The sequence below is a fragment of the Urocampus carinirostris genome, chromosome 2 (genome assembly GCF_059441175.1).
Source record: "Urocampus carinirostris isolate Australia breed hairy pipefish chromosome 2, RoL_Ucar_1.0, whole genome shotgun sequence".
Taxonomy (NCBI): domain Eukaryota; kingdom Metazoa; phylum Chordata; class Actinopteri; order Syngnathiformes; family Syngnathidae; genus Urocampus; species Urocampus carinirostris.
Genome location: NC_142350.1, coordinates 62617674 through 62632611, shown reverse-complemented (window position 1 = coordinate 62632611; position 14938 = coordinate 62617674). Strand labels below are relative to the sequence as shown.

The window sequence follows — 14938 nt, the reverse complement described above, 5'->3', positions numbered from 1 at the left end:
GTCTCGATGACTGTAATGCACTACTCTCTGGTCTCCCGAAGTCCAAAAACAAGAGCCTTCAGCTACTACAAAATGCTGCAGCAAGGCTTTTAACTAAGACAAGAAAGTTTGATCACATTACCCCAATTTTAGCTAACCTGCATTTGTTCCCTGTTAGCTTATGATGTGATTTTAAGATTCTGTTGGTAGTATACAAAATCATGCCTGGACTTGCTCCCTCATATCTTTCAGATTTGATTTCCCCCTATGTTCCGGTCCGGAGCCTTTGCTCTGAAAACGCTGGTCTACCAGTGATCCCAAGAGCCAAGAATAGATCTGCAGGTTCAAGAGCGTTCTGCATCCGGGCCCCGGTGCTGTGGAATGCTCTTCCCCTTGAGATTCGATCTGCAACCTCAGTGGAAATGTTTAAATCTAAGCTTAAAACACACTTCTACTCAGTAGGATATGAATAACCTATATTTTATGTTGATAATATGTGTATTATTATCCCTCATGTAGGTCTTAAATGAGGGGAAGGTCTCTTAATAGTCTGTAATAATAGTTTGCAATAGTCTTTGATCTGTGCAGCCCTTTGAGACTGTTTGTGATTAAGGGCTATACAAGTAAACATGACTTGACAATAATCAGAACAACAAACCACAATGCGTAACAATAGTGAAAACAACGAACAGTATGAAATAATGAACAACTGTGCGTAATGTATGACTAGACAAAATGACAAACAGCCCTGGCAACCTCATCCCCCTTCTCTGCCGGTGCCCGTTAGTAAAAACAGGATAAACAATTAACATTTCAACTTAGAAAGTACTTGGTTAAATATGTATTTGCATGCTCTTCCAGTGTCGCTTGCAATCCATTAATCAATAGTTAAAATAGTTTTTCGTTAAGGCTGGGAACTTTATCGCCAGCAGACAAAGGAATCACAGCCCTAGACAATCATCGGCGGCTCTCTGCCTATTTATCGAAAATGAGTTACTCGTTTTCTTCATTTTTCTCTATGCTCTAATCTCATTGCATTTTTTTTTAAATTGCACTATTTTTCTGATGCAATTACAACTTAGGCGAGTCTACAATCTCTATCTTGTGAGTATTGCCCATCTATCCTAATCTTATTTAATGTTATTTTTCTTTTAAGTCCTTTATTACATGTTTATCCTGAAGTGCCATGTCTAATCTTGTTGGAAACAATGTACACTACAATGACAGCAAAGACAAATTAGAATTCTACTCAAGAATAGTAAACCATTCATACGGGCAGACATCAAGTCTCTTAGCCAGTTTTCTTTGTGGCGAAAATTGGAATCACACTAAATCACTTCATCCCGAGTAGCGTAAAACCCACCCAGACTTGTTTCATCGACATCCAGCTGTGAACAAGTCCTAACAAACCGACATCCTGCCTGTCAATCCGCACACAAAGCCAATGTTTTATCTGACTGGAAATTTAAATGCCTCATTCTTTAAATGATGCGTTAGATACCAATCAAATGCCTCCATCCATTACACATTCCATTGAGCTTGTTCATTCCAAATGCCACCCTCCTGGACTGTTTCCTAGTAAGGACACAACAGGGGGGCAGTGACGGCTACAACCAAGAGACTCCCGTACACATGGCTTTGACTATTTTGACGAAGCGCTTGAGGAGGCTGATAGGGATCAGATACAGCCTATATAAAACTGTCAGCGGAGCCAGTGGAAAGTGCTTTTCCAGACGTAAATCAAACGTGGCATGAAAGCGGCTGCAACTGACGGTTTTGGATTCCTTATCTTTGTAAATCATCTCATCAAGGAATTGGCTGAACTGCAGGCTACACGCATGAACTCGAAACCTCACTTTGCTGTCTTAGACTCCAACTATCAATAGCTGCTTATGGACATAGGGTGTTGAGAGCGAGATGGATATCACAGTGTCCACTTGAGAATAACGCGCTTTTTTATTTGAATTGTCATAAGGATGATAGTTTGATTTTAATTCCAAGCTCAAATATGAGACGACAGGACCCAGCACATTGAGTTAAAGATAATTGTTGAAAAAAAACACATTTTCTGGACAATAAGGCCAGAACCCCAAATTGGCAATAAACTTGAAAGTGCGCCTTATACTCTGACGAATACGATAGATACAATTGGAAGTGTATTCAATAATTATAGCTGTGCGTTATTATAGTTTTACTATGGTAAACTACAGCATCACGGACCCAAATTTTTATTTATTATATGCAAGAGAATTCAAAGCTGCGTTGTGGCGGTCAGGGTGCAGACACTTTACCACTAGACCACCAGTGGTACAATTACATATGAAAAGGAAGGGTTGGGTCGGGTTACTTTAACTTGATTACTTTCGGATTACTCCAATACCAAATATGCTAATAAAAGACAAAAGAAACTAAATATGAATAAAATGATGACTCCCAACACGTGGTAAGCTTTCTCTCTTGGCTTTGATCTCTTTGATCTCCGGCAAAACTAACATAAAATGTGACAGAAACAAAATGAAAATAAATCCAAACAGCTTGCCAACATCATTTTTGCCGTTCCATGTATTCCGTTACTCCCCAAGTCTGCACAAAATTCTGCAATTTTATTGGGTCAACAGATCAATATTTCTTTGGGTTGTACCTGGAAATATCTCCGCCACACTCTTTTCACCTTTTTAACCCCTGACTCATATTTTCATGCCCGTTTAACTCGGGGTTCACCTGCTGTTTTGAAGGCCGTTCAAGAACTGCTAGCCACGCCTATTGTTAAGGTACCCTGACTCCCAAAGTTAAAAACAATAGCCCGACGATAATCATTCATTGCCGTTGACTGCTATAAGTATCATTGGCATTTCCATAGATCATTGCTCTAGACATCATTGGCAATGAATGAGTTAAGTATGCCAGTAAGAGTTTTTAAGAGAATTGTCAGACACCCTGGCTCAGATTTTGGGCATTCGACCAGTACTTTTGTCGAGCTTTTATTCAATTAGGTATCGTTGCTCTTCATGAAGAGGCTTTGGAAAGGCATCACCAGACGATTTCTTAATTACCCAAAGAGACCATTTTGACTTGGAAGCGTCCAATGTTGGCATTTGATGCCGAGGCGACCCGACTGCTCGCTGTGTGGTCGCTCCGTAGTCCCTTTCAAAGACCTGTCGCCATGTGGCTCCATAATTGAAGTCTGGTCATTTAAAGCCGCAGTGGCGGCATCAATAACAATAACAAGGCTCTTTGCTTGTGTTTATGTATACGCCACACATGGGAATGATTGGAAACGGCTTCGCTTTAAGCCCGTGCCCGTTTACAGAATATTAAAACAATGCTGTCACCTTATTCGGTCAAAGTAGACTCTGCTCAGTTACTTACGTTTTAAGACTCCTACTTAAAGCTTCACTCACAATTCTAAATATTACATCGAACAGACGGCCAAAGACAGGATGTCAAACTTATTTCCACCAAGGGCCACATCACTGTAATGGCTGTCCTCAAGGGGACTGATGTAATTCATCCTATAACTGTATTTTTATGTTCAATCACGATTTAAATGTGTTTTAGTGTTCAGGAAGATGTTTTATAACTATTTACAGTGAACTTGGATGCTTTTCGGGGCAGAGAACGAATTAATTGGTTTTCAGTTATTTCGTACAAGGAAAATGTGTTCAAGATACAAGCAATTCTAAAAACAAGCACGATCTGGGAACTTACTAATATCGTATGTGAAGGTATCAATCTATGACAAAATCTTGGACATTTTGAGGATAAAAAATTTCTCAATTCCACTTGTTGCCATGGATATGGAAATATTGGTTTCTAGTGCTGCTGAGACGTTGCTTCAGGGATTTCAAAGTTGACAGGCATCGAGAGAAGTGTAGTTTTTGGTCAAAGTAGTTTTGAACCATAATTCTCAGGCATTATATGGGTGGCCACATGTGGCCCAAGATACATTGAGCAATATGTTCTAATCCAAGGGTTACCAAGGTGGGTCAAAAGTAATAGGTCATTGTGATTTTATAGGAAATATGGGTAATAACTGCCGCGAGAGATCATTTACATTAAATCTTTAAATTAGGTAGTTGTAGTACCCTTATACAAGGCAGATGTCTTAGTGCCTGACTGAGCCTTTTTTGACCCCATTCCAAATAACCATAACATGGTAATAACTAACAACTTAGTAATTACATAAGTTGTTTAGAATTTGTTGTAATATTGAAATGTGTCACTGCATACAAACTCGTAATTGTATGACTTCTCCAGTTACATCCTTTTCATTCTTTTAGTTATCGCATTAATATTTTAATCTTGTGAATTATTTTGGGGTAAATACTCCACCTTATAATTAGCCCAATATTAGAATGTAGTGATTAAACATTCTTAATAACAAAAAAAGTGGAAAGAATATTGAAAAGTATACTAAATATTGGAAAGTGCTGAAAAGTACAAAGAAGTAGTAAAATGTACTGAGAAGTAGTAGAGTATGGGAAAAGTCCTGAAACATATGACTGTGTCCTAAGAATTACTGAAACGTTAAAAGTATAAAAAGTGCCGTCACGTAGAAAAATGTCCTGAAAAGTATTAGATAGTAGTGAAAAGTAAGAAGTACTGAAAGTACTAAAAAAAAAACTAAAATGTACTTAAAAGTATAAAACATATTCTAAGAGTATTAGAACAAATTAAGAAGGACTTTTTGGTGATAGGAATGACAGTACAGTTCCGCACTTGCTTATAAGCCGCACCCAGTACACTTTTAAAGGAAAAAACATTTTGTACCCCCATAAGCCTCACCTGACTATAAGCCGCATGTGCCTACATTGAAACATGAGGGGAAACGTCGCGGCTTGTAGTCTAAATTTTACGGTAATACTACAGAAATACTTCGATAATCAGACTGCAGAAATACTAAAGATACGACATGAAATACTAAAAAAAATATTACTGCTGAAATACTACAATGATATAACTACAGTAATACTACAAAAAATACAGGAATACTTTAAAAAATCTGACTGCAGGAATTTTATAAATATACTAAAAAATAGAGATACAGTAATACTGGTTGGTTGTATCCATTAACTACTAGGGTTGTAGGGGCACCATTTCCTGTGGTGTGTCTTGGGCATGTACACACCTCTTCAGGCCATATGTTTCCCCGGTCTCGAACCGGGGAACTTCCGCATGCTAGGCGAATGTGCTAACCACTGCACTACTAGAAAACCAAATATCAAATTTAGTGCTTAAAACAGAGACCTTATTGTGTTTTGTCAGTGTTTCGGTATCATATTGATGAAACTCGTTGATTGAAAAATAAATATCAAAAGAAATATAACATTTAAATGTATGCATGTATACAGAAACGTGATAGGTCTCCAGGACAGGCCCCTTGGCCCAATGTTTGAACTCAACGCGGCCTGCAACCCCAAATAGTTGTCCACCACTGTTCTAATGTATGCTACCGCTAGCCTTTCTGCCAATGTTGAAAATGTCAAGAAGAAAAAAAGGATTGGATTTTGCGGGTAACGGACGTGGCAAAGGAAGAGCGGAAAATGTCCCGGTGCTAACACGCATCAGCTAACATTTGCAGCAGTGCTTCTCTCGAGCCTCGCCAATCAATGATGACAGGTTTTGGCACGGGAGTCCACCCTGTCGAATATTGCAGCGGTGGAAAATCAGACGAACGCTTGCGAAAAGCTAAACACGATAGTTTGACAAAAAAGAGAGAATGGAGAGCAGCTAAAGATGAACGGCGGCTATGTTTTAAGTTAATTCCGATTGTGTTGGTTGTATTTTATTTTACTTTACTTAGTTTTTTATAAAAGGTTTAAGGGAGCCATTTAAGTGTTTATGTACCTTCATACGAGTTGCTGCTAAGCCTGATTTTATTTTCTGTTAGTTTTTTTATGAAAGATCAGTCTGTGGGATCTAAACCTCTATTACTTTGGTTCAGTCCGCCCTCAAGTGAAATAACAACACAGAAGTCTGAGTTCGGGTCAGAGTGACACTTTAGTTTGCTTCTTGCAAGAAGGACACCGGCTGAATGTGTATTAGTCACCGTTTGTTCTGCCTTTTTATGCAGTTCCTGTCGTGAAAGTGCGAAGCAGGATATGACTAGAAAATCAATCATGGAAGATGGCTGTATCGTGAGTTTAAACACAACAAACAATGGTGACCTTTTCCACAGCGTGTGAAACAGGATATAACTTGAAAGGAAACGAGTTTCTCTCAGACAATTTCATCAGGATATAACTGTTTGAGACCAACCAGCTCATTTCAACTCAAGCACAGATGGCTGGATGCTGTTTTGCTATCTTAACGAGAAAATCAATCATTGAAGATAGCAGGATATGTTTGGGACATTGGGTTTTATTAGCAGAGGTGCAGTGAGACCATACATTTTCTTATGGGTTGAATATGAGTTCACATCACCCTCAGCGAATCTTAATCGATAACATAAAAAGACATACATTTATAGTTTAAATTACCCTACAAGTCATGGTAGTTGTGTTAAATGTTTAATGTTTTTACTTTAAGAAAGAGCTATTAAAGTTTTATTGGAATTTATAACAAGAAACATTCCGCGGCCACCACATGCGGAGGTATTCTTTGTTTCTTTTTGCATTATTAAAAAAATTCCTACGCTTATTTTGAAGATTATACTCCAAATGAATATCAGCCTTAAATACCGGTTATCGGCCTCCTCCGTAATACTGATTGGTATCAGTATTGGCCCTGAAAAACCCATATCGATCTGTAGTTCTGGTTCCCATTAACTGTGATACCTGAGGTATCTATTTATTTATTGTTTTACTTTTTGTAGATTTGGGATATTTAACAGGTAAGGTGGGAGTGAAGGGTTTAGCCTGAAGCGCTCACTAAGCGATTTTTGTCACGAGGATTTACGAAAAACTGCCGAGCTTGCGTCAAAGTCGCGTTAATCCCAGCGAGAGGATCTCGTCTCCCCCATGATGCCCGGCTAGCCGCCGTTGTCGAGTAACCCTACACCGGAAAATGCATTTTTGAGACAGAGCGCGTCGCGTTTGTGTGCCACCGTGCAAACGACGACTTGATTCAATAATGTTCCCGCTTTGAAGTCCCGTTCAAAGAACGCGCGAGCATTTGAAGTGGGGGGGAATTGAACCGGCATCTTCTGATCCTTCTTGGTGATCTTGACTTTCGTCTGCTAATGATTCTGTTTTTTAGCTCAAAGCGATGGGTAGAAGACATGTTTTCTCCCCCAAAGTGAAACTGAAAAAAATATATAATTCTAATATTTGTTATTTTCAAGAAATTTCATTCTCATGACTTCCTTTTCTGGTTGTGATTAGAGACTGCTTTGTGTCATTATCCACGGTCAAGACTGATGACATGTTTTTGCTAGCACAGCTTTTACATCGAGCTACATCTGTACAGATCTTTGAAACATACAGTATGTTTACCTTACGCTTGACTCTAATCCCGGGTTGTGAAGTCTAACATTGAGTAGACAGTCAAAATAAGGAGAGAAGACATTAGTGGTTTTTGAACTTGCAAGGAGAAGCCATCAGATTAGGAAGTCCATACTGTTATAAAGGCCCTCCACGGAGTCTTTGAAATATTTCCTAACTTACAAAAGCAGATCTGAGCTATAAGGGTGTGGAATCAAAGAACGGCACTGTAATGGGCTGATCGCGAAAGTGATGGAATAGTCAAAACAACATACTGGCATCGATATGTTTTCTTTAGCACAATGAGCTACCAGTTGGTATTGCATTTCTAAAATTAGAAATGATTATGTTACTACTATGTTGTGTTATTAATACGTTGTTACCAGAGGCGTGTTCAGGAGAGTGATCAGACATGTAGTCTCTTGATAATCGCTTGCCGCGCACTGCTGAACGTTTTGTAATCGCTCACTGTGATTGCCTTACTGATCCAAAATGGCCGACGACAGTACAATGGATTTCGTTCTACAGCTTGCTTTGAGCGAGTTGGCTGATATGAGCGACAGTTCGCATATTGACACAGTTAAGGTTATCCTAAACGCAGTGGAAGGGTCATACCTGTCTTGCATTGTTCACAAACATTACCAGGCAATGTAAGACGATATATTACATCGCCAACAGCACTCGTCAGGGTGAGATCCTCCATCTTCTGCACTGTCGACGCCATGTTGGAAATCAAAGTAAGCGGTCTTTCTCCCGTGATTACTCGGGCACGCGAGCGCTCAATAATCACTGGCCGTTCAGAAGCTAGCGATAGCTCGCGATAGCAATCACTCACTCTCCTGAACACGCCTCAGGTTGTAATTATTTCAAGTACGGTTACAATAGGTTCAGTCAACCACTAAAAAATGCCAGTTAGAAATCAAACTTCCTGGAAAATCACAATGACCCATCACTGGTGAGTGAGTTTCAGAACCAGTCCACAGGCTAGTCAGGTGTTCTTTGGGGGTTTTACCTGGTACATGGGGGCACCTAAGGGGTTTAACAAGTAAATTTTGAGTTTTGTGTAGTAAATATTTACCGTACCCTATTTCCCGGACTCTAAGTTGCAGTCTTTTTGGCGGTGTGCGATTTATACTCCAGTGAGACTTATCTGTGAAATTTTTAACACATTATTATATCATTGAGTTTTACATTTTTACAAGTCATGTTTGTTTGTGACACCCTTAATCACAAGGAATCTCAAAGGGCTGCACAGACCACAGACTATTATTACACCATTCCCTGATATAAAACCTACATGAGGGCAAGGAAAAACTCAAAAACCTCAACCGGTACGGTTTATCACTTCATATTTTCACACCACACCACTAGAGGGCGCTCTGGGCCTGTGTTAATCATTTCAAACTTGCCCTGTTGTGTGGTGGACATTTTTGAAGCGGAAAGAGGAAGCGAAGCGGCTTATCGTCTGCCTCCCAAGTTGAGGGAGTTGTCTCATCTCATCTCATTAGCTGCACCACTTATCCTCAGTAGGGTCGCGGGGGTGCTGGAGCCCATCCCAGCAATCATCGGGCAGTGGGCAGGGGACACCCTGAACTGGTTCCCAGCCAATCGCAGGGCACACGGGAACCAGACAACTCACTCGCTCATTCACACCTAGGGACAGTTTGGACCGGCCAATTCACCTGAAATGCATGATTTTGGTATGTGGGAGGAAACCGGAGTGCCCGGAAACCCACGCAATCACGGGGAGAACATACAAACTCCGCACAGGAAGTCTGGAGCTGGATTTGAACCCTTGGGGGAGTTGTTTACAGGTAAAAGTGACACTGAGGATGAATATTTCATTGGATTTAGGCTTTTTTTGAGTCTAGCTGATAGTTTGGTAAGTATGGTTTTTATGCTAAGAGTTATCTAAATAACTCTTAATTTCTCACTTAAAACAATTGAGAAGGATTGCTCTACACTTTGCAGAGGTTTCAGTTTAACTAACTTTTTTCTCCCTTTTTCATTTTTCCATTCTCTAGCAATTTCGAATGCACTTACCGCTTATCACGTCATCACTTTGAGTAGTGTTTGTTGTAACATCTGTTACAATTGGTTCATTCCTTTTTCTTGTTTTTCGCGCAATACTGAACAGTAACATTGGTGCTGGTTACAACAATAACAGCGCCTTTTGGTTTCTCTCATTGTCCTGGAATTTAGACCAAAGCTAGGACACAGACAACATTTAAGTACAGTGGAACCTGGGTTTTCGAACGCCTCTCAGTTCAAACAAATCGGAGTCCGAACAAAAAATTCAAGAAATTCTTGCTTCGCTGTTCGGTCAAAAAATCGGAGTTCGAACACTGGTAATGCGTGAGTGCGTACGCTAGGTTGCCATGCTGAGCGGCGTACGGGTGTAGATGGCTCTTTTCGTGACCGACTGTTATCGCCTGCGGACGTGCTTCGTTTTGCTTTCGCTTTTAATATAGGTGTACCAAGTGTTTTAGTCCCTAATTATGCCTCTGCTGCTTGCACGGACTTTCTTCAAAGTTGCTACAGGTGAAAAAGGAAAAGTAGTGCGTACAACAATTGCATTTAAGAAAGAAATAATAGCAAAATATGAAGGTGTGTGAGTGTCTGATCTTGCCTGCGCCTTCTGCTGACCACCACAAAGGTAAGAAATCCTATTCAGAATTATTTTCTTTATCCTTTTTTATTTTTACACGTTCATGTTAGCGTAATCTTTCGTACGGAAGATTACGATAACGGGATCGTACGTTTAGCCTGGGTTAGCTTTATATCAACGTTAAACATTCAAGGTAAACATTCAGGGTGTTGGAACGGATCCCAACATTGAGGGTGTTGGAACGGAGCCCCCTTTCCAATGAACCGCTCACCACTTGTTGTGGAGACCCGGGTGCTAAATGACTTGTAAACGACCTGATTTTTTTATTTTTACACGTTCATTTTAGCGTAATCTTTCGTACGGAAGATTACGATAACGCGAAAGTACGATTAGCCTGGGTTAGCTTTATGTTTTCGTTAAACATTCAAGGTAAACGTTCAGGGTGTTGGAACGGATTAAAACGATTTACATTATTTTTAATGGGAAAAATGATTTCGGTGATCGAACAAATCGGTTTTCGAACAGGGTTCTGGAATGGATTATGGTCAAGAACTGAGGGTCCACTGTACTGGTGTATAGAATTTTCTATCCACACTTACATTTTTATTTTATTTTGTGTTTATGGATGCCCTCGCGACATCCATTGTAGGGCTGCAACTCATGATAAATTTTCAAAATCGAGTGAATTCTCTCAGAAAGGAATCTGGTTTGCTACAGATGATGAAGTGGCGGTGAAAAGCATGAAAGGTTCAAAACAAACTTCAAGAGATTTTGGTGGCTTGTTGAGTTGCGACACCAAAGTGCCTCCATTTGGGTGCATTACTCTTGGAAAATTGTTCTCGTCTGCCAGAGGAATAAAATAACATGCCAGGCACGCACAAACTTAAAGTGGCTTATTATCGTTAATCGCAAATAATCTCCACATTTATCATTCCAATCGTCAACTTATCGGCCTTATCGGAATGTGTCAAAGTTTCTTAAACTTAGCACTCACCAAATATAAGAATCAAATTTTACATCGACAGCTAGCAAGGGCTAATTAAAAGTATTGAATGTATTTGTCTTCGTTTATTTTGTCAAAAGTGGACGGGGCTAAGGAGAAACCGGGGTACTCCTGAACAGACTGTGGGGAAAAAAAGGCCCGAGTCCCTCACTCTTCACTCTTACTCTACAATTTGCAGTGCATTAAGACTTACCGTAAATTCCGGACTATAGAGCGCACCTGATTATAAGCCGCACCCACCACGTTTTAAGAGGAAAACCGATTTTGTACATACACAAGCCGCACCTGTATATAAGCCGCATGCGCCCACATTTAAACATGTAACACAAACATAAAATTAACCCAAACCTGACTTCAAGTCCCGCGCTTGAAACTTAATGTCCTTCATTAAAGTCCACTGTCCAAAAATCACAGCCGGCAAAATGAACGGAAAATGATACCGGTACTTAAGGTTTGATGCAGACCTGCAGAGTCCGGGTCCCGTTGAAAGTAATCCAAGGAAAAAAGTATATTTCCAAGGGTAAGGGTGGGAAAAATATATCAGATGAACACATTTACTGACGCAACTCCTTTTTCTTTAACCAACTTTTTACCCCCTCTTCTTTCCTTGTCTGTCCCTCACCTTTAGCGGCCCCCACTTAAACTCGGCACCCCGCGTTTGTTCCGCCCCCCATTTTTCGTTCATCCGTGCAAAACATATCAGAATAAGTGTCTAAAATAAATACACATAAATACATTACAAAAATATTCAGCTGGCCACTCCATAGTCAGATTTTGCAGGGGGGAAAAAACCTGGAGGGAAAGTGAGGTTTTGGATTAGATTAATATTTGGGGGGGACAATTCTGTTCAGCCTCCGGTAGCACAATATGCTGCAGCGTTAGCATCCATGAGTACTTTCGCAAACAATGCATTGTGTGGGATGTCACGTGCCCTCTTCTGCATAAGTGGGACATGGTGGGGTTCTCGCATAGAAGTTGCATTTAGTTGGAAATGTGATCGATCTCAAAAAAATGTAGAGATATTTTCTGACTTGAAACATCTCCCCCCTATTGTAGACTCAAGTACCTCACCCCACCCCCACAAGACCACTCCCTTTGTTCTAACTGGTTGGGTTACTATCAGATTAGTAAATTCCCGGTGCCAGCTGACAAGGTTTTCCATCATAATAAAGTTCAATTTCTCGAGTGTATTGAAATCTGGGGTTTGGGCTGTCCACTCCATAACTGTCACAGCACTTGCAGTTAACTGCAGACTGTGTTTGATTGTCCTGGAGCTGATCTTTGGCTTAGGATTTGCCATTCTGGTTATTTTCTGGTCCATTTTAATAGTTGTCTTCCATTTTCTTCCACGTGTGTCTGTTATTCCTACCTATTTTAAGGCATTGGAGATCATTTTAGCAGAACAGCCAACAAAGTTTTGTACCTTCTCATAGGTTTTTCCCTCTCCAAACAACTTTTTAATTAAAGAACGCCGTTCTTCAGAGCAGTGTGTTAAATGATCCATTATCCTCAAACCAGGGATGTGATTTTTCCGCTAATTCGCGGAATTCCGCTTTTTTTATCTCCAAAAATAAAATTTTAAGATTTCCGATTTTTTAATTGGTAAAAAAAACGATTTCGTCTCTACAAGCATTCCATTTTAGTGTTTCCGTGACTGAAATGAAACGTACTTGCGATTGGTTGAAGTCTCCGTGTTGACCAATAAACGCGCTTGTTATAAAGGCGTAGGAGTACGCCATTGTTCATTTCTCACACGTTTTTGCCGAGTGTTTAAAGAAAGATGTCCGAGATCAAACGCAAAGATGCTCCGCGAGGTAAAGAAATTGATAAGATCGTAAAAAACAAGTTTCGATCGGACTGGTTGGAGAAGGAATTATCTACAAATGTTGGAAAGAAGACTGTGACGAATTTGTTCAGTGACTTTATTCGGAAGATCGATCGTGCCGGGAAAGTGCTTTGCATTTGATGCCGTGATACCATTGTCTATGGTGGGAGAGGTTTCAAAGCTCTTGAAAGTCACGCAAAGAGCAAAAAACACGTGAAAGAACTCCAGTCAAGAACAACAAATTATTCCATCGCTGGTAGTTTCGGTGCCCAAACGAAAACTCCAAAACTTTAAGGCCTCCATCCCTTATTGACACCACAAACGGAAGCGGTCATAGAGAGACGTGATCCACCCCAAAAACCTGTACCAGTTGCTGATAGAGTCGTGAATTTTGAGGTAGCTGGTAAACTTTTCAAATTTATTTGACAGTTTTCCCCTTTTTTTCGAAAATATTATAACGTAATAAAAATGGCCATAAATATTTAACAATTACAATAATAGATTTTCATGTGTACATTACACCAACACTTTACTGTAGGGCCTATACTTATTGTACTTTCATTTATAGATAACATCTTCTGCTATAACAAAGACATTTGTGGTATGTTCTAATATGAGTTACTTTTCATTTGGTCATGATACAATTATTTCTTCATGAAATTTGAACTCTTCAACATGATTTATGTGTTAACTTAGTAATCACATGAGTTAGATATGATGATATTCTCAGTGATAGTTTTTAAAAGCAAAGGCAGTCCAATGTTTTTTAATGTGACTGATTTTGAGTTGACTTAAACTGTAATTTTATATGGGATAGTTCAAAATACATTGAAAATTGATGCTGTTGTTTTGTCTATTTCTTTGTCATCTGAGTGCATTGAAAGTACTTAAAAACACGGAAAACCCATGAGCTCCGGGGGGCTTCGCCCCACTTGTCCCCCCACCAGGGCACTGCCCTGGACCTAGCTGGGTGCCCTGCCCGCGGCCCCCAGACCCCCGTCAAACACATGTTCAACCTGTGCTGGCGCCACCCGATTCACACTGGTTTTTGTTTTTCTCCCCCAAAATGTTGTCTTTCCCCAGGATTCCGAGAATCGGGCAAAAACTCTGTCAAAATTAGCCGAGCTGACGTCAACCGTGATCCGGGAGAGGAGCGCAGCTCTGACGGGACAACTTCTACAAGCGTGACGACCCGAAAACCGTCGGGCCTGGGAAGCACAAGACGTCACTCATCTCCTGAGCCCGCCTCCGCATCTTGATAAGAGTGTGGAGATCACCGTGACTAATAAAATTGACTTGGACGTTAAGAATTGCTGGAATGTCCCTTAATGTCCTCCAGATTGATGCCGTTCTTTTCGTTTCAGGGCAGATCAAAAAATGGACGAAATACTTCATGTGGAAGAGGGGTGTTCATCATACAAATGGAAGCCAGATTTTGTCCTAATTGTATTCTACCTGCAATGTACTTATTTATATTGATATATGTTTATTTTTGTGGTGCACACATACATATAATTTCATGCAAGAAAATACTTTGGGTGAGTCTGTTTTTCCTTTTTTCTTGTAGTTGGAAAGTAAATACCGTAAATTCCAGACTATAGAGCGCACCTGATTATAAGCCGCACCCACCACATTTTAAGAGGTAAACCGATTTTGAACATACACAAGCCGCACCTGTATATAAGCCGCATGCACCCACATTTAAACATGTAACACAAACTTAACCCTAACCCGACTTCAAGTCCCGCGATTGTAACTAAATGTCCTACATTAAAGTCCACAGTCCAAAAATCACAGCCGGCAAAATGAACGGAAAATGATACCGGTACTTAAGGTTTGATGCAGACCTGCAGAGTCCGGGTCCCGTTGAAAGTAATCCAAGGAAAAAAGTGTATATTTCCAAAGGTAAAGGTGGGAAAAATATATCAGATGAACACATTTACTGACGCAACTCCTTTTTCTTTAACCAACTTTTTACCCCCTCTTCTTTCCTTGTCTGTCCCTCACCTTTAGCGGTCCCCACTTAAACTCGGCACCCCTCGTTTGTTCCGCCCCTCATTTTTTGGTCACTCATGCAAAACATATCAGAATAAGTGTCTAAA

The 14938-nt window shown here is 40.2% G+C and overlaps 1 protein-coding gene across 1 annotated transcript in view; it reads left to right on the top strand.

Annotated features, from left to right (window-relative positions):
- Positions 1-14442, top strand: part of crppa (CDP-L-ribitol pyrophosphorylase A) — a 39986-nt gene extending 25544 nt beyond the window's left edge. Inside the window, exon 10 of the mRNA XM_088328126.1 lies at positions 13920-14442. Coding sequence (XP_088184252.1) covers positions 13920-14024 — 105 coding nt within the window. The 3' untranslated portion in view covers positions 14025-14442. The remainder of the gene's footprint in view (positions 1-13919) is intronic.
- Positions 14443-14938: the final 496 nt, after the last annotated feature.